General features: G+C 37.4%; 2 protein-coding genes across 7 annotated transcripts; both read left to right on the top strand.

Moving 5' to 3' along the window:
* The first annotated feature begins 33 nt into the window (after positions 1–33).
* Positions 34–10,387, top strand: LOC124301794 (fatty acyl-CoA reductase wat-like). 5 transcript variants are annotated; one of them, XR_006907559.1, is made up of 10 exons: positions 34–1,489; positions 2,466–2,643; positions 4,102–4,195; positions 4,297–4,542; positions 4,827–4,972; positions 5,149–5,451; positions 5,520–5,801; positions 6,056–6,313; positions 6,468–6,669; positions 7,672–10,387. XR_006907559.1 is itself a non-coding variant. In XM_046757217.1 (9 exons), the coding sequence occupies exons 2-9, from the start codon at positions 2,489–2,491 to the stop codon at positions 6,559–6,561; spliced, it is 1,578 nt and encodes a 525-aa protein (XP_046613173.1). In that variant the 5' UTR covers positions 34–1,489; positions 2,466–2,488; the 3' UTR covers positions 6,562–7,237. The 5 variants fall into 5 exon arrangements, 4 of the variants coding, with proteins under 4 accessions (XP_046613173.1, XP_046613174.1, XP_046613176.1 ...); XM_046757217.1 differs by lacking the exon at positions 7,672–10,387 and having other exon boundaries at positions 6,468–7,237; XM_046757218.1 differs by lacking the exon at positions 7,672–10,387 and having other exon boundaries at positions 34–1,514; positions 6,468–7,237.
* Positions 10,388–10,401: 14 nt separating this feature from the next.
* LOC124301793 (fatty acyl-CoA reductase wat-like) lies at positions 10,402–16,891 on the top strand. Of its 2 annotated transcripts, XR_006907558.1 has the most exons (10): positions 10,402–10,457; positions 11,001–11,173; positions 13,949–14,042; positions 14,178–14,423; positions 14,514–14,659; positions 14,830–15,132; positions 15,222–15,503; positions 15,650–15,907; positions 16,216–16,406; positions 16,568–16,891. XR_006907558.1 is itself a non-coding variant. In XM_046757216.1 (9 exons), exons 2-9 carry the CDS (start codon positions 11,016–11,018, stop codon positions 16,304–16,306), a joined length of 1,578 nt encoding a protein of 525 aa, XP_046613172.1. In that variant the 5' UTR covers positions 10,402–10,457; positions 11,001–11,015; the 3' UTR covers positions 16,307–16,508. The 2 variants fall into 2 exon arrangements, 1 of the variants encoding a protein (XP_046613172.1); XM_046757216.1 differs by lacking the exon at positions 16,568–16,891 and having other exon boundaries at positions 16,216–16,508.
* The last annotated feature ends 3,624 nt before the right edge of the window (positions 16,892–20,515 follow it).

Here is a 20,515-nt window from a genome sequence, read left to right as displayed (position 1 = left end):
AAAATTTACAATATAAGTTTCCATCATTAAGTGACAAAGGATCGATGACACGCATTTTCATCGATGCGTGTCATATCCCGCCATCCCAAGACTAGTTGGTTCGGTATTCTAGGATCTGAATGGACGCCAAACACTACCGTCGGATTTTGAAAATTGGTACATAGAACGAAATATCTCCGACGAAACTTCATACAATAATATGTATGTACAGTAATATTCATTAATGCCTTTCGATTCCGGCTAACTTTTTTTCAATTTGAAACAAAATGTGAATTCGATTCTACACGTGAGAGAATGTAAAGGTAAAGGAAAGGCAGCAAAAAATGGTATCCGGAAGCGAAAGGCATTGATGAACATTACCCCACGTGCAATGAACTAAATTAGCGGACTAACGTATAGTGGATCAAAGTGCAACGGAATTGCGTTTCACCATCGGAAAATTAACTCCTTAATCTCGCTACACGTCGTATCATTATACTTTCATGAATTTTCGCACAGGTATATTACTACGATATCGTATGTTTATAGGACAACTGATAGAATATTGATGAATAATTGTAAAACGGCTATGCCTGCATCGAGGTATTGTTTTCAAAACTACCATAATCGGAACATATGCTAATGATAGATTGAATTAACTTCAGAGGGCAGCGCACGTGTACTTACACTTCACGAGTAGTGCAGCAAAAAATTGGCAGCATGAGTTAGGTTTAGAACAACTAAATCATTTCAACGGAAATTTCAATTCCCTTCAATTTGACAACGACGCGCTTAAAATGTGCCGGCCTCAACGTTCGAAAAAACAAATTTTACTCAACTTCCATGGCAGTATACGCAAGCTTTTGACAATCTGAAAAAATTAGGTTTTTCTAGGTCTCACGTGGCCTTTGCCATACAATTCAAACCACAAGACTACCGTCTCTCGACTACATTAGATTATGGTTTTTAAAGTGTCGCCAACATTGCTTAAGGATTCAAATCGAATTATGGATCATGTCTACAGATGGATTTTCCAAATTCTTTGGAGGTCTGTGAAATTACCCCAAGCATTTCAATAATTATCTAAAACTGTTTATTGGCTTTGCTATACCTCCTGGAAACGTAAATGCTTCGAACAAGCGAGGTTTGACCTTTGCATCCCGAAGTGCATAGTGCTGAAATAATTTATGGCATACGCGATTAATTATTCAATAATCCAGTGGCGATAGCCATTGAACAGAGTAATTTATTTCCAGGCATTAAGTCCAAGTCTTCCTTACTCCCTAGCCCCTCTTCCCCAAAGAATAATAAATTACTGCAAGAAGTCAAAGAGAGCTTGTCTGCGTTTAGTGCTAGTTGCAGGTGGATCACGATACAGCATTTTTGGTTTGAACATGAACTGCCATTGACTTGTGGCACCACCGCCAAAGTTCGCTCTGTGGCAGTAATTCTTGGGATCCTGAGGGTAATCGGTGGTACCAAGGGACTATAAAATAGTATTTGAAGACAAGTAATTATTTCCTCACTTTCAATTGGTAATCCAATATTAGGTAATATTACATTATGAATAAGTATTTTCTTCGATATGCAGGTCAACAGACAAAGGCAATTTGTTGACGTTTCGACCCGAGTGGGGGCCCTCCTCAGAACGAAATTTTCAATAATCTGTCACAAGAATAAACCATCTGTCCAAGAAAATACTTATTCATCATTATCGAGGTCAAGAAAATCACATTAATATTACATTATATTTTTTAAAACGCTCTAAAACTGAACGAAAACAAGTATTACATAGATTTGGCCGTCCGGCTTTAAAAATCACTGAATCTTAAACTATGGAGACGAAACATTTTTGATTTTTTAAGAACATCGGGCATTTAAAATTAGATAAAAGTCTGGAATTCGATATTGAGTATCGATGTTTTTTAAATAGCAACTTCGTCAGTGTGAGACAGACTTTTCTTCCCTATCATTGCTGATTTGCACGAAATTGTTTTTCTGGTGTAATTGCCGGAGAATTTCAAATTCCTATGCGATGCTGACCGTTAAATTCGAATCAAAAATTGTCAGTCAGCTTTTGATTTCACATTGTATGTAATTTATTGCCACATAGGGTGTATTAACTCTTATGGAATCATATTATGTATAGGCAAATAACAATTTTGGATCTGTAAAACCTGCAAAAAGAGTGAAGGAATTCCGTAAATGAAAGCTTATATTACAATTCTGAGTTATAGTGATCCACATTTTGGAAATGTCATTAATGCATGTGGATAAATTTAGATCTTACATACAGTTCATAGATCTTACTTTAGGGAGTTCCTGGATCGACTTCTATTAGCTTTCGTGGCGGTGATGAAGATCGCCACGCACACCGATACCTGCAGTATATATTTATTTAACTATAGCTATCAGTCAATGTATTATAATTCATTTTTATCAGTTTACACTTTGCAATTGACGACGTTGAGGGTCTCTTGTTTCAGTTTGTTGAAAATTATCCTTGAAAATGTCACAAGCTACGTATATTCAGGACATGATGGCAGATCCTGCGCTGGAGATCTCAGGTCCGCAAGAAGTTGCAAGTTTTTACGCCAACCGTAATGTCCTGCTCACAGGGGGTGCCGGTTTTTTGGGAAGGCTTTTGGCAGAAAAAATATTACGGTGAGCAATTATTGCGATAATTATCATTGCCTAACGAAAATAGTCTGCTCTCTTTACTCGACCTACGCTCGACTTCATCTGTTCGGATGCAGTTCTAAATTTTTTTTCAGAATTATATCAGCTCGCAAGAAGACTTTGAATTTTCTTCAGATTTTTTAAATCTATCCGTTTCGAGTGAATTTAAGAAATAACATCTTTCAAGAGAATGTAGCGCAAAAACGAGGAGTCTGACGATAAATATTCATTCGATTAAAATACTCAGTTTGATTCGAAGTCTGAAAATAATAATAGTGCAAAAATCTACAGCCTCCCCCCCCCCCCCCCCCTCCGAAGGTGATTTGTTTCCTTATCAAATAAAAAAATTGATTTCTCGACAAGTACGTCGTGATTGATTTGGCCCGAATTTTTTTGAAGAATCAATAACCCGTCTCGGATAAAGGAAAAAAGTTATTCCCATCTGTATATTACCAGATAAAATAAATCTATACAGGGTATTTGTGTTAATTCTGGACGGACTTCTAGGATGTGTAGGGGATGTCTAGACAAGCATTTTGAGGTGAGACACCCATGGCTGGAAAATCATCCTAACGGCTGTGGAGGGCTTTGAATAATTTGGTACAGCGCGCTTGTTCGTAGTGTAATGAATCAGATGTGATCAATTTCGGCACAATGTTTTATCCAGCCGTAGACAACGGTGCAAAATTATCGTTTGAAGTCAACAAAACGATAAGCTTGACGAAAAATCAATTTTTCTTCGTTGTAAAGATAAAAATTACTTTTGGGAAGGTTGTAAATTTTTTCATCATTTGTTTTATTAAACTTCGAATGGAACTGAGTATATTATTGTTATTACATTTCACTATCAAATCTCAAGTCGTTGCGCAACGTCCGTTTGAAAAATGTCGTTGGTTAAAAACGGCAGTTTAAAAAAAAAATAATCGTAACTCCAAATCCTCTGATTTAACCAAATCTGAAAAAAGTTCAGCCTCCGTGAAGGCTATAATAGAATTCCAAAAAAATAATTATAACTGAATCTGAACAGATGAGGTCGATTGTAGGTAAAGCTCAGCTGGAATTATCCTTATATAAAAATTCAAAGCATGATGCAAAGCTGTTTTGAATATTGGCATCGACTAATAACTGAATACTTAATATGTATTAGGACTTATCAACACTTTCTTTACATCAATTGAATTACGTTGTAGTTTGTGCGTCACGTTTACTTCAGAACTTTAGAACCTTTGTCAATAATTGCAGATACGACAAGATGAAAAAGCGTAATTTAGATCTTAATCGTACAGCATATCTGCGCGTCGTTCATTCTGAAAGCGCAATTTCCTAGTATTACTGATGAATATGGAACAACTATTTCATTGTACCTACTAGGCTAGGGAACAGAACTGTTTTGCGAAATGAACCGATTGAGATAGTCGTTAATTATTAAGAGAAAATTTTCAGTTCCTGTCCGGATGTAAAAAGTTTGTTCATACTCTTGCGAGCGAAAAAAGGACTGAGTCCTAAGGAGAGACTCAAGCTGCTCTTCGAAGACTCTGTGAGTTTCGTCAAGATTTTTCCTATAAAATGTCGGAGAAAAAAAAAAAAAAAAATACTGAAAGGACTGAGAGCACAATCGACACGATTTGATATTCGCAGATGTTCGACCGGCTGAGAAAAGAGCAGCCTGGATATTCGCGAAAGGTTGTGCCGATCGACGGCGATATATCACAAGTTGGCTTGGGTTTGTCCGAAGAGCACAGAGAGTTGCTTCGAACTACCCACATCGTGATACATGCTGCAGCCACTGTGCGATTCGACGAAAGTTTGCGAGTCGCCGTCAACGTCAACGTTAGGGGGACCAACGAGCTCTTATCGCTCGCACGGGAAATGAGGAATCTTAAGGTCAGTGTGCAATACGTATATTAAGGTGGTCCTTAAAATAGGCTGTGTTGAATTGTGATCTCTTCCAACGCACAGTTCCAAATCTTTACCTTGAACCAATGTCGAAAAACAAGTGGTTTATGCAATTGTTGAATATTCAGGAAACCGGTTTAATTTGATATGAACTTGATAATAGATAGGTTTCGTTAGAAGAGTTTAGTATTTTCCGGATAGTCATGCGGTAAATGTAATTAAAGAAAACATCGTTTCATCATACGCTCTAATCTTCCGCTAACTTGCTTCAGGCATTTGTTTACGTCTCAACTGCCTACTCAAATTGTGTTCAAGACCTGGTCGAAGAAAAATTTTATCCACCACCAATAGATGGGGACAAACTATTCAACTTGTTGGACATACTAGATGACGCTTCCCTGGAGCACTTGGTTCCCATGTAAGCGTTGCGATTTCTCGACATAAAATGCACCGTCGTTCTTTAACTAATTTGCGTAACGAAATTATCATTGATATAGAACGATACCGTGGTTGCGCCAGTATCCACTGACCACCGAATTCGTCGAGTCCAGTATAGTTTAACCTTGGCGTATTGCTGATTAATAAACGTTGCAGGCTCCTGAGCAAATGGCCGAATACCTACGCTTTCACTAAGGTAATTGCCGAGGACAGTATTCGCCGTAACTGTCATAATCTACCAGTGTGCGTGGTAAGACCATCGATAGTAATCGCCACAGCGAAAGAACCTGTGCCTGGTTGGATAAACAACGTCTATGGTGCTACCGGAATTGTACTCGGTGTTGCCGTTGGGTTGCTGCATACTTTGCACTGCGACCCGGAACTTGTCGCCGACATGATTCCCGCAGACTACGTCGTCAACACGATCATTGTTGCGGCCTGGGATGTCGCCAAAACTCGGTAAGACTTCTCATCGTCTGTCTACTTCGAGTAAGTAAAACGTTCGCTGAATAGGCTCGTCGTTTCAGATGTATCAACGTCGAGAATGCGGTTAACGTCATGGTTCCGGAGGTAGAAGACGTGCCGATTTATAACTCCGTTTCATCCTGCCAGAAACCCATCACCTGGGGACAATTTATGAAGTATACTACTGAATTGGGTATGGAAACACCATCCTTGGCGACCGTATGGATTCGCTTCTTGAAACTTAATAAGTATAATTGGCTGCACAAAGTTTACATGGTTTTTTGTCACCTTCTTCCTGCTATCATTGTCGACAGCTTGGCTAGGCTCACCGGAAGAAAACCCGTGTAAGAAATTTACCGTATAAAACAATCGTGTCTCGTTTACGTATCGATGACAGACAATGATCATGTAACAGGACGTTTTCAAGACTATCGACAATTTTTCTTGTTCAATTGATACATGTAAACCAAACAGACTTAGTTTGTGTACTGGTACTCACTGTGTGAACGCGTTGTCACGAGTAAATCAAGATCGCGAGCCGAGAATATCGGTTACAAAATTCTATGGATGTTCAATTTGTTACGTTGACTTGGTACAGATTATGGGACGCGTACAAGAAGATTCACAAGTTCAGCACTGTGATCAAATATTTTACGCTACGACAATGGCGGTTCAATAACAACAATGTCCTACGACTGTGGGATAAACTAAGTTCCGCCGATCAGAGTATATTCGAATTCAACGTGGAGGGCCTCAACTGGGAAGATTACAGTTACAGTCATGTTCGTGGTATCCGTGTATATCTTGCAAAGGATCCTTTGGACACTATACCGGCAGCGGCAGCGAAGTACACCAGGTACGAACCATTTCTCACGATATTCCATCACTCGAATATTGAATCGCTATTTCCGGATATTTTTTAACAGATTTACAACAACATATTATGTCTCTAGTTATGCTTCATCGCTGTGCCAAAGATTTTATTGATTATTTATTATTTCGTTGTCCAGGATCAAGATAGCTCACTATACCCTGTTGACAGCTATCTGCGGAATTTTTTTGTGGCTGATACGGTCGTTACTACGAGTTGTTGGCTTATGGTAATTTTCTGGTGATCGCAGTTCATCTACAGCCGAATTTCAACGTGCGTAAATAATCTTACAATTGATTTGAAAGGCTCCAAAAGAATCGGACTCTTTTACGTGGCTGACAGTGAGTGTTGATTCCATATTATTTGTAACATTGATGCTTGTAGCTATGCATATACATATATCACGTACGAACTTTTCTAGAATGTAACTAGAGAAATTTTCATAATGCTTACTCTTGATTGAACGATTAAATTTGGGTTGCTCCGAACGTATCCCGTGTCATTGCGGAATCCCTTCTAAGCTATCGTAAGGTGATTGAAATGGTCATTTGAGATTGCTTAAATGTGCCAAGGGGTCCACGATTCTTCAGAGATAATGCATTATACGCACACTGCTGTATGAAATTGATGAAACGTGACGAAGCTGTTTTGACATTTTGTGCAAAGGATGAAATCCTGGAAGGATAGAAACTCAGTGTCTACACTCTACAATGTACAAAAGCAATCACGATTGATGTCTGATTACCTATACGACACATGGTAATTAACAACTGATCACGAATAGATCTGTTGATGCGATTGGTATTTATTTAACTGCACCAAAGAAAGCCGCTTTGCCTGCAATTGATATTTCGCAAATAATCGATTACAATGTTGGAAAGATTTCTTTACTGATAACTGAAATGAATTTAAAAATCTAAGTTTACCGAAACTGACATAAAATAAAAATGAAACGGTGCATTTATGAAATAAACTTAACAATGAACTACGATGACGTAAGAAAAAAAAAGAAAACTAAAGATGTTGAGAAAATCTGCACCCAGACTGTGATTGTCCGCCTGAAGTTTAATATCGTGCGGTTGCTTCGGGGGATCGGTCTAGATATATCACGAAACCTGTACCTGACGTTATACATATAGATATGTGAAAGCGTGATAATTATACCCCTGATGCATAAATAGAGCCGTCAGTCTTAGCATCACGCTATTTCGCTGATTTTATGATTCAATCATTCAAGGAACGGATATTCATAAGTTGCTTACGTGCAGCCATGCATTTCGAAACGAAAAAATATCACCTTGAATGAAAACAATACCCGAGTGCAATATAATTTGTGTTTTCAGGTGAAACGTTTTTTTTTTTTATTACTGGAGTTGATTATCATAAGAAATTTACATCTTGACGTACGGATGCACCTCCAATAACGTTGTTTGTCCAAGAAGCTTACGTGTGAATCAGGCGTGACGATTTGTAAAGGTTTGTCTGACTTTCCGATTCGATCTCTCTGCCCTAAAATGAATCATAACATACTTGGTCCTAGTGTCCGAACTAATAATAACGTCTCATTGATACATATTGCACGATAATCTCTTTAAATCTGGGTTTCAAAAGGGGCGGATCCAGGAGGTTCAGACGGGGTGGTGAAAAGAATTTTTGTAAATGAATATATATTCATTTATACATATACATATATCTTGCATATGAATATATTTTCATTTATATACATTTTCAATTGTCTCTCATGAAAATTGCCTATTCGCAGATACTAGTATACATATTATAAACGTATAAAAATAAATAATGTTCTCCGATTAAAAATGTTATGTTATGTGTTATGTGAACGATATTATTGCAATGAAACTGATAATTCTTAACTCAATTATAAAAGGACTAAAGATACACAAATTTACTATAAAAAAGTTGGTATGAGAAAGTCTCCTAATGTTTGAAATTTTCAAATTTTTGTTGCTTATGGGGCAGGGGGTTGGTCAATCGCACCTAGTGCCCCCCTTGGATTGGCCACTGGTTTCAAGGAAGTGGAGAACATTTGTGAGCGCAATTTGGATATGCAAATAAGTAAATCGCGCCACAATCGTTTCGTTATAACGACATGTTGTCATTATTCTCAATACAAGAAAGTGATAAACATGTGGTGACATCAGCGTTCTTGTGAAGAAAAGTAATTTATCGAGCATGCCTAACACAGGAAACGAGTAATGGCGTCAGAATGATTTGACTTCCCTGGCGCACAATCATTTATATTCGCATAAATTTAAAAGTCGATTTCACCTGTAACACTGTCGTTTCGATTGACATCGGAGCAGTTTTTGGATAGTATATTTGTATCCCTCGCCGCAACGCATGATTTCTAAACAAAAATGTCCGTTCAATCGACAGGTTCATATAAAATCTACAGGTCCTTGGTATAATCTGTAATAAATACAGGCATGGTAGAACCTCAAAATAGTTATTTACACAACTGTCGTAATTTTTTAAGTGATGTTGTACGTTTATTTACATAAATTGGGCCCCACATGCAGGTGCAATGTTTATTGCTATTTTTTCACGCGATGATCCAGCTCCGAATTCAAATTTGTTCACCGACACTAGACTTGATTGTCAAAGGCCTCACGCCATTCGCTATACTTGTGTGAAATATGTTGAATTGGTCGCACCCTGTAGTTTCCAGCTTCTTCTACATACGAATATATGTCACGGAAAGGAACGTGAAAGATCCTTCGAAGCTCAGGGATTATAACTGGAGTACTGGTTCTCCCTGTGAAAGTAGTTGCAATGAGTAAGAACAAGTTATCGATATTTCTGTAGTGCCTTACCTAGTTTTCTAATTACACGGAGAGAAAAAACTTGCGATTAATGCAAGAGAATTCATTTACTCCATGCGTTAAGTCAACCTGTGAATCTCTTCAAATTGTGCGTGTGAAAATTTTATACAAAATACTTAATAGTATCAGATTTTAGCGATACCCAAAGAATTACCAAGTTAAGTCTCGAATAAGTACCCATATTTTCAATTTCAGACAGTCACATTGTAAATTTACTGAATATCTAACAATTTACTAAATTTGAAAAGTAAATGCTCTTGTAAATATATTTAAAATTGTATTGTTAGTGCGAGATCTGAAATTATAATCTTATTGATGAGTTTTCAATGACTGTATTATTTGTCATGTCTTTGTGGATCGTACATTGTATTGTGAATCAAATAAAGTCGTTGTTTCCCACAGCGTAGTTTAGCGTAGTAGGTAATCCTATCATTGCGAGCGAACGGGGTTCGAGCCCAGGTTTTAGAACAAAATAATGCGTTAGCTTTACTAATCGATCTAAAATCATCAATTCTCCACGGATCTCTGTTTTTTTTCACGTCACAGTTTTAATATAGATTTGCGATGAAAAACCTTGCGTGTTATCAGTACGTGTTAAAATAGGTTGACAAAGGTAAAAAATAATTTTCATCTACCCGTATCCAGTGATAGTCTTGACGTTCATGTGATACGTATAAGACACGTATCCCATATACATTAACAACCGGGTGACTATTATACGTGAATCGGAGTGACGTACTTAAAACGTATAAATATGACTGATATTACACTCATAAAAATATCCGTCTCAAAAACCTTCCAACAATACCTATTAGAATCGGTTAATAAACGTAAAAAATAACGTTTATGTGGCGGACATTATGAAGAGTGTTATCCGTGCGTGATCGACGTTTTCTTAACTTATGGCTTATACTCTTGCTCAACGTTTATCATACTATCGTGTGTCTGTTGGGTGTACCTCTGAAAGAGTTGAATGGAATCCAACCTTTTTGGGGCACGGGTTAGAGTTGAGATAAAAATTTGAAAAAATTAACGAATTCATTTTGAATTATGTGGAACCGATTTGGGGGGTAAGCCGGGCGAAATTCGAAAATGACCTTTTTAAGGCTGACCCTAGCGTTCTCTTACTGTTATCCTTACTGTATTCCACTTCATAAGGCTACGAATAACAATCAGTCGGAGAGTGACACTCGGCGGGTTTTCGTCAGTTGCACTTCGAACTTCTCGCAGTACGGTTCAGTATCTAAGAGGTATTCTCGCTGTTGACTTCCTCCATCGCTGTTTGGGTATGTCTGTTTGAAAATGTCTGTGATTTTGAAAAATAATCGACACAGCTGATTGTAGAAGCATTAACTCTGATATCAGCATATTTTTGTGAAAACTATTTGAAACAGATTTTAGATTGACTCAAGCTTTTATGCAATTGAAATAATTGCTGATCATTTTTTGGGAAACAAGTAGCTTTCATGTTATCGAATCATCATCACAGATTTCCACGACTATTATACAGCACTAGGGATCTTCGTTTATCAAAGTTTGCCGTTTCAAGTAATCACAGTATTATGTGGCATGCCTCAGAATGTTTCATGCTTAATTAACTGTTCGTGCTTGTTTCAGTTTTTATACAGCTTAATGGTATTTTGAATAAAAAATGTTAGTTGCAAAACGATGTTTTTCTTCAATTATTTTTTTCAAACAAAAGATGGCTGTGAACTATAGTGTGGCCATTGAGCGTGAAACTCTGGTGTAACGCTAGGGGATGGAAAAAATAAAAATTGATCCATGTAATTAATCGTACTAGGAAATGTTCTTTCGTTCTCATCCATTAGATATCACCCGTTCAGATGTCGCAAGCTGCGTATATACGAGACATGATGTCAGATTCTGAACTCGATCTCGCCGCCGGTCCCGGTGAAGTGTCGAGTTTTTACACAAATCTCAACGTTTTTCTTACTGGTGGTGCCGGGTTTTTAGGAAAGCTTTTGATAGAGAGGATACTGCGGTAAGTCAGGACTCAAAATTTTCACGATGTATGGAGAATAAAGATATAATCTGTCACTATTTGGTGACGATCCAATTTCCGAAACATCCAACCCAGTTTCTAATTTTCTCGCCGGGTAAGCCAAGCCTACTACGTAAACTGAGAAAAGATCTTTGGATTATAATATTTGCTCCGTTTCTATGTTTGTCTCTCATTCGTATTGTTCGTATTTCGTTCTTTTTCTCCTAGGGGGCCATTCGAATACTAGGGCACGCTCTCGTGGGGGGGGGGGGGGGGGGGGGTTAGCTTCGCCGTGACGACCTTTGCTACCTTAACGTAGCGTTCTTTTTTATGCATATTCATTTATTTATTGATCGGACGATTGACATTATCATATATTGACACAATTTAAATTAGTCGAGGGGTGGGGGAGGGGGGGGGGGGGACGCAAATGCAAGAAAGCAGCGTGGCGTAGTATATGAATGGCACACTAGTAATTGGAGACCGGGGAAAGGTGTAGTGGTCAGGAATTAACTGAATAATTTTCTGTACATTTTTATAAAAATTTTGCACCTTGGTAAGTAGAATATTTTTATTGACAATAAAATTATGAGTGAGTAGGAATAGATGTAATATAAATATCATTTGCACAATCATAATTATTTTCTTGCCTCTAGTGCCTCGCTTTGCTCCGGTCTTCTCGAAATATGTCTGCATCAAGATGTTTCATTTGGAAGTGAGATTTTTACCGCTTTCACCTGAAAAACATCTAGATTGCAGAAAAGAAAAAAAGAAAATATTCACTCGATGATATCTCTTGATCAAATTTAAAAAAAATCCTCCTCGTCATCAAAGTTTCTCACAAATAATAAGGGAAATATGTAATTTTTCTTGAAATTGTTACAGCTTGATCGTATACATTAATATGGAACTGGTCCTGTACAAATTTTTCGACTAATTAAATTCCTTACAAAATTTTAGCTTCAATCTTTGTACAGCCTGTTGAAAAGCCGTTCGAAATCTCAAAAACCAAGTCAGCATTACGAATTCATTTCAAGCTTGTAACTTACGATACATGATTTTATCAAATTCAATTATTTGAAAATTAAAATCAGCCGAATTTTTTAAAATAACGTTTAGTAATCACTCTCGCCACTTTTGCAAGATGGTTTGAACAAGACTTTTATATAGAACCGAATGATTCAAAATTAACAAAATTTAATTTTGATCATTGATTATCTTAAATGATAGTTAAATAGAGGTATTTTGATTTGTGTCCGTTAAAGGTAATATAATAACGTTTTATTTGTTGGATTAACCTGATTGAGCCAGCTATAATTTTACCAGGTAAGACTTATCTTTCCTATTAAGGGATCTAAGGCAACCTCGACCTCTCCTCACTGCATTCACTCATTGTAAGATACTTGTCAATAGCACCATCTTATTCACCCTTTTAAACCCTAGTATTTTTGTCTGTTATATTTTTTGCAAAACCTGTTTTCTCGAGATATTTAGGCACTCCACTTAAATGAGACACCGTACATATAGCTAGATAGACCTATAGATATTACAATGAATGTAGAAAGAGGCTAAAATATTTTTATGCAGATGCGAGTTTGATGCTGATACAAATATAAACGTCAAAAAATACAGATTACTATAATTTTATGGGGTTTCAAGTATATCATTGTTTCATATTAAAGTGAAGTATGCATTTCCTTCAGGCTGATTTCGAATGTATTCATTTTCATATGTTGATTTGGAAAATATTTATGGAATTCAATTTGACCGAGACAGTGCTCCTGAAAAGCTAACATGATCTAATCACAAAAGGAGAAACAGTTTCACAATGTAATATAAAACCGTACACACTGGTCAATAAATATTAATCGCTTCGTATAAATGTTAGGACGTCACCTATTGACAATTGAATATTTTAAATTTGCGTGCAATTAGAATAACTTGCACACCTTCTACAGGTGGGACTGATCGGAACGTCTATATCAGCAAAAACGTTTCTTTAGCTAGGCCAAAGCGCATATTTCAACACCTCGAACTGCAAAATCGGAAGGTGATAAAAGTGGTTACCATACAAGAGCTCCGTACTCGTTTACATTGATTATTCATATTATGTTAATCCGTTCAATGAGACTTTATACTTAACATCTGAAAATAGTTACATCATTTATTTACTGGAAGAACTTGTAATACTGGATGAAAAAAGGATGAGGAATTATGGAAATTGCGGAGCTAAACAGGTGTTTGAAATTTTTTGCTGTGTTAGAAATTGTATTCGTAACTATTAATCATACGTTTCGAAGCTTCGTTATCAACTATTATCAATTATTATTATGCAGTCTTCTGCATTTTTGTAACAAATCATTGATCGTTGTAATTCTTATAAATACTTATACAAGTATTCATCCGAAAAACATAAATGATACGTGAAGTTAGCTTTGTAATCTTACAAATTCTACCTGCTATATATAGGATTCTCAGCGTCTATGTCATATCAATTTACTGTTCGAGAACAATTAATTCACATCACTAACCGCGAAAACACTGCTGTTCCTGTCTTCTGTACAGAATTTTCAAAATTTATATCAATCTAAATCTTAGCTTTCGATACATTACACGCGTATGACAGTCCGGGACGCGAGTCGACAAAAAAAATGTACTTTAGTGAGAAACAGTTTCCAACTAGAACAATTTGAGTGTACTATGAAACCCTTTCTAAGTGAAATATTTGTGGATTAAGATAAATTGACCACCGAGACTAAGTAATAAAATTCGTAGGTCATGCTCAGGCGTAAACATGTTGTTTGTGCTCCTGCGAGCAAAGAAAGGAAAAAGCTCCGAAGACAGATTTAAGGAACTTTTCGAGGACGTGGTGAGTTACCTTGAAGTACTTCTGACCTCAACCTAATTTCATTTTTCATTCGTATGCAAATATTTGAATCAAAACCGCACAAATGAACCAGCACGTCTGGAGATACCTTTCAACTATAAGTAAGAGATGTTGCAGGTTTTCGACCGACTAAAGAGAGAGAAGCCTGGATTTGCTCAAAAAGTTAGATTGATCGAGGGAGACGTGGGGGAGATCGGTTTGGGTTTGGCGCCGGAGCAAAGGGAACTGCTCCGAACCACGAACATCGTGATACACGGTGCAGCCACCGTACGATTCGACGAATCCGTGCGAATTGCTACCAAGATCAACGTCAGAGGCACCAAGGAGATGCTGATACTCGCCAAGGAAATGCCAAATCTTAGAGTGAGTTGATCGATGCTCAACGGTCGGCAGCGCTGCTTTCACCAGTATCAAAATTTCTCACTCTCATTCGTCCTCTTCTACCGACTGCAGGCATTCGTGCACATCTCAACAGCCTACTCGAACTGCGTTCGAGAGTCCATCGATGAAATATTCTACCCACCGCCAATCGACTCGGACAAGTTACTCGATCTCGTGGAGATATTGGATGACGCCTCCCTCGAACACCTCAAGCCGGTGTAAGTCATGCGATTTCCTCCCGATGCATCTTGACTCCTGATTCGCTCGAGCGCGAAGCCTCGTACCGACATAGAATTAATATTTCAATTCGTCTCTTACAAAATGTCTATCAAGTTTTACCTGAAACTTGAATTGCTTTACTCCTTTCGTATTCGCTGCAAACTTACAGACTCTTGGGTGAATATCCGAATACGTACGTCTTCACCAAAGCGGTCGCCGAGGACGTCATTCGCCGCAACAGTCATAGTCTGCCAGTCTGCATTGTCAGGCCGTCCATAGTAATCTCAACTTATAAGGAACCCATCGCTGGTTGGATCGACAACGTCTACGGTGCCACCGGAGTAGTGCTCGGGGCTGCGATTGGATTATTACGGACTCTTCACTGTGACCCGGAAGGCATCGCCGACATGATTCCCGCAGACTTCGTAGTCAACAACATCATTGTCGCCGCATGGGACATCGCCGAAGCTCGGTAACATCCCGCAGCTTTCTTACTTTTAGCGTATGGAAACCTCGGTGGAAAAGTGTGATATCAACATTAGGTGAATTACTCTGTTTCAGAACCACGAATGTCAATAACGCGGATAGTTCGAAGATTCCGGAGACTGATGAGCCTCCGATCTACAACGTCGTATCATCGTGCCAGAAACCCTTCACGTGGGGTAAACTCATGCGTCATATAGAAGAATATGGATTAAAAGTTCCAACCATGATGTGTATATGGTACTACTGCTTCAAACTCAACAAGTATGAATCGGTTCACAAGATATACGTGATCTTCCTCCACCTTCTTCCCGCTCTCATTGTAGACAGTGTGGCCCGCATTATAGGACGCGAGCCCATGTAAGTATGATTGCATCAATCTTCGATAGCGAAATGGTCAATTTATAATACCCGTACGATATTCGGATCTGTCAACGGCTTGCCATATTTCAATCGTATATCCAATGTTTGCAGGAACCTTAATGAGTCACGTTGTCTGTCCACAGGTTATGGAAAGCTTACAAGAAGATTCACAAATTCAGCGCCGTGATTTCGTATTTCGCGACGCAACAATGGTGCTTCAGTAACAACGGTGTTTTGAGACTGTCGGCGAAATTGAGCCCCGCCGATCAGAACCAGTTTGAGGTGAACATGGAAAAGTTCAGCTGGGAGGAATTCAATTATCATTACGCTCGTGGTTTACGGCTTTACATTCTGAAAGACCCATTCGACAGTCTACCTCAAGCATCTGCTAGATACGCAAGGTTCGTTTATTCTTTAACAATTTTTATAAATCTATATTTGTATTGATACGCCTGCAGAACTACCTTTAACAATGCACTGATATGTTGCATTTGTCTTATGCTGTTGAAGTGAAACAGAACAATTACGTATTTCAATTCGATATGATTCAGTTAAAAATTAAATTTCTTGTTATGCGATACATGCATGAAATATTTATTGTTATCATTGACATGTTATTCCGGCTTCGTTATAATTAGCGACTTCATGCATTCCAAAAATTATACCCTTATGAATTATGTGATTTGACGTTTTGCATTTTTACTTCCAGATTACGAATAGCTCACTACACTTTAATATCGGTGGTATGTGGTTTTATTTTCTGGCTTCTATGGACTCTTGTTAAATTTATGGGCATGTAGCAACTCCCACGATGTACATTATAACTCAACAATTGCTCAATCAGAGCATCTAAGAATGTCATATTCAACAGGAAAGAAGCAAACGAAACTTGAGTACTAGGTTAGTTTCCTTCGATGCCAGAAAAATTAACTTTAAATACATTTTATATACTGCAATGAGGATTTATTCGGAGCACAAAATAAAACCGAGTCCGGAGATGAATTACTTTTGATTATTTTTCTACTATCCCCCAAGTTATCAATTGATAATTCAACTTCCAGAAATGAAAGTACATGAACGTATTAAAAGTCGTGCGTAACCAATGTGAATACAATAGAGCTGTCGGAGAATTGAGAGCCTGCTGATTATCGTCACTCAATGGAATTTTAACGTTTATTTTGCAAATATCTCATTTCAATCTTCCTACGCTGGAAGAAAGAAGTTGTTGAATCAAAAAAGGAAAAAACGTTTCGATGAAATAATGCGGCGTTCACGGGCGGCAGCACGAATATTTGGTTATTACAACAATATGTAAGTTGCAGGAGCTAAATGAAAAATACGTCTGTTGACTAAATTATTGTTCAACACAAATGCGAGGACGTACAGTCAACGAAATATTAAGTTGAATGACCTGTACTATGTGGCTAATATGAAAATCATATTGTTAATCGGAATATCCTACGTTTTGATTTACCAAAGGTTCAATCAATGCAAGATCATGTTCCGTTGGTTGAATCAAATCTCATCGTCACTCAACGGAACTGAATATTTATTTCAGTGCAATGCTTCAATCATTAACTGAAACAACAACTTATTTGTTGTCGGACGTCTTACATCGTTTGGATTACCAAATGCTCACTTTATACATAGATTACTATATATTTTGATAGAAGTACTGTAAATTACGAATGAAAGAAAGTTCTGCAATCATTTGGAATGGTTCTGATCGATAATAAAATTGAAATTCTTGGCCTAATTACGGCAGTCAACGGCAGTTGGTAGAGCTGTCAGTGACGCGAATAACTTATAATTATTCGCAAGACGGATAAAACGCATTTTTAGTCGCCGAATTTTCCGATTACACGCCTCGAGATTTTCTTTGAGATTTGAATCGAGGACGGATCACCCTATCTAGTCGCACATCTGTATCCACTGTGTCAAACTATCGCACAGACTTCGGGTTATCTTTTGGTCACTTAGATGACGAGATATATTTATCTTAGTAATACGAAGCTATTGACCAGTGACGTTAAAAAGATTTTGCACAAAAATGCAAGGATTTCAATAATTGAATGGCAGTGAAATAGCCGATGAAACAGTTAATTTAACGAATGAAATGCACCCAATCAACAAAATATTTATTCGATATACATATTTCGCTTACATAATTGGTCCAACATACGGAAAATTTGCATTTCATTACCTTTATGTTTTCCCAGATGCTTTACACGTTCGACTTTTGTGGTTTTTTTTCGACCAACTAAACATTCAAAGCCATCTAAATTTATTAGTCTATTCGTGATTGTAGTTAGAGTCATTGGACTATTTGTGTGCAAACAATTTTGTTGTTGTTTCGACTGATACATACATTTGAATCATCAAATCGAATTATATTCGCTAACTTGAATCACCAAAGCAAGTAGTACCTGCAAGATGTAGATTTGCTTAGGCAGAGACTCTTGATTTGTTCCTTTCAATCATCACAAGTTCCTCACAAACGACCCGCTTAGATCATTCAACCATACGTATTCAACAATGTATAAGTTGAAACAGAAAGAATAAAAAACAGTTATGGGTTAAACTAAATCACGTGTAGGGTTTGATTCGAGAGGTTAAAATTTTATTCTGTGGCATACCGAGTACTTTGACGACAAAAAAATATTCAGTTGAAACGATTGCACGCGTGGAATCGCAGGTACCCCCTTCGTCAATCGGATCATTTAGTTGAAAAAATTTAATATTGTATGGACCTGACAAATCTGCAATCAAATCACCCGCTTAGTTCAAATGACTCCTTTGATTGATTCGACTCGAAAAAAATTTATTATGTCAACTACGGTACGTTTATTTTCACCAAATAATGGTTGAAGCAGCAATTTTCATTCAACTAAATCGTTTCGGTTGAAAATATCTGCCGTGCTAAATATGAGCTTAAAATATTACTACTAAAATCATATATAAATTTCAGCTTTGTCAAAATACCGTAAATTGTTTTTTTTTTTTTTTGGGGGGGGGGGGCTTTCGAAAGTGTTCACCATGACTTTGGAACCGCAATAGCTGTCTGGCATTGATTTTTTCAATAACAATAATTAAGTATTTTAAAATACATATTCAAGTGTCAGCCTTGACACTATGCCGTTGAACACGGTCAAATTTTTACACCTTTCATACCTGAACGACTATAGAAATCGCCGGTCGAACTAATGAGACCCCATCTTATGTACGGCATGTACCTATAACTGAGTAAATAAAGAAAATATGAGGTTTGTCAAAATGCCGCAAGTCTGCCGAGCATTGACTCTCAAGAATTCTCTTCTTGCAATAGAAGTTCTAAATTTTAACCGCTCAGCGAAGCATTTCTTAACTGGAAATTTAAAGTGTGCGAATAAAAACGAATTCATATTAGCGATTGCCAAGTTTGCCTTTTGTCAATTAATACATTTCAAATGACTACGTTCACTTTTATCCTAAACCATGTATTCTGAATTGATTTTGAATTGTTACTGTGTGTAATCCATTTATTCTGAATAAACCTCTTGCTGTTGTGTTTAATCTGCATTTCGAGTAGAATCAATTAACAACCACTTAGTTGTCATTCATTATCCCAACATTTACCAAAAAAAGACATTATTGAGCGGTTCGTGTCGTGTCCAGTCACCGGACAGTCGCCCATAGCCCAAAACATCAAGATCAACGAAAGGTTAGTGCCAACTTTTTATTCCAAAAGCTCATTTCCTCCCAAAACGAACGTGATCAAGGAGGGAAATTCAGCGTTCACTTCAGGTAAATCGTGTTAAAAAGTTTTTGTTTTAGAATGAGCGTTAAATTATGTGGCGAGTTAGTCCTTCCACAAACAAACAATAATCAAACTTAATCCGTCGCAAGTATATGGGACATTCCACATCAATTCAACTAGGGTCTGGCCCTCACCCTCTTAGATTTGGTTGGCGATTTTTTATATCATTGTTCCGAATCCAAAAAGCATTCCACGTTTTTCAAATATTCTTACCCTCATCAGTGCTTCCGGAGATTCCGAGGGAGATTCTTGAATTATGATATTTTGGTAATGGTTGCGACATTTTTGAATACTGTGACCGCACATTGACCGCACTCCGTGAATTTGATGACAATTTATAGAGTGAGTACTGAAATATTAACAGTCAAAGTTGATGATAACGACGAATCCTTTTCTTTTCCATGCCTTTTTAGCAAATCGACGGCTTGAAGCTTTATCATCTGTGGAACGGTTGCACGGATCTACTTTAAATTCAAAACATTTTATGGATGCCAACTGTGAAAAAGATTACAGAGACTTTGTCCACACATCGCTAGAGAATATTCTCAAGAATGCGGCCTGTGGGAATTTGAAAAGCAAACGAAAAATGAAGTGAAACAACCATCGGATCTTATACCAGAAGTTTCGCACAAGTATGAGAAGTATTAGGTCCCGTAACGAACTTTCTACTTCCGAGTGGCTTTTCTAAAATGATACATAAAACAACAACACAAAAGAAATATAACGATATAAATATTTAGTCTCACAATTGGTCAGCCTATGTGGTTTTATTCGCATAATTCAACATAGAAAAGTGAAATTACAAACGTATCGCTAGTCATACAATTTAATCAAGAGGTGTAGGTATATTTCGAGAGTACATAACAGTGTACAATTATACACTTATTTTTAGATGCGTAGTCGATGAAAGATGTGTCAAGTTTCATTTGTATCGGTATTGAGTAGTCTGATTTTTTTGTTTACCGTCGTTTTTTCTTTTTATAAATTAAAAGTCACAGTACATGCGTGAATAAATTCCCCAACAGATTGCGAAGAAATAAGAATAATAAGCATGATAAGATCGCATGTGACCACTTCTTTCAAACTTTTCATTATATCGAAACATATCGTTATATGTTCATGCTTTGAATAATGTTGATCGACTGACTATTCGCCGTGCTACCGCAGCTTTCACCGTGATGCTGACAGTTTAGCGCTGCATAAGGATACACGG

The sequence above is a fragment of the Neodiprion virginianus genome, chromosome 4 (genome assembly GCF_021901495.1).
Source record: "Neodiprion virginianus isolate iyNeoVirg1 chromosome 4, iyNeoVirg1.1, whole genome shotgun sequence".
Classification (NCBI taxonomy): Eukaryota; Metazoa; Arthropoda; class Insecta; order Hymenoptera; family Diprionidae; genus Neodiprion; species Neodiprion virginianus.
This window is presented reverse-complemented; position numbering and strand designations above follow the sequence as displayed.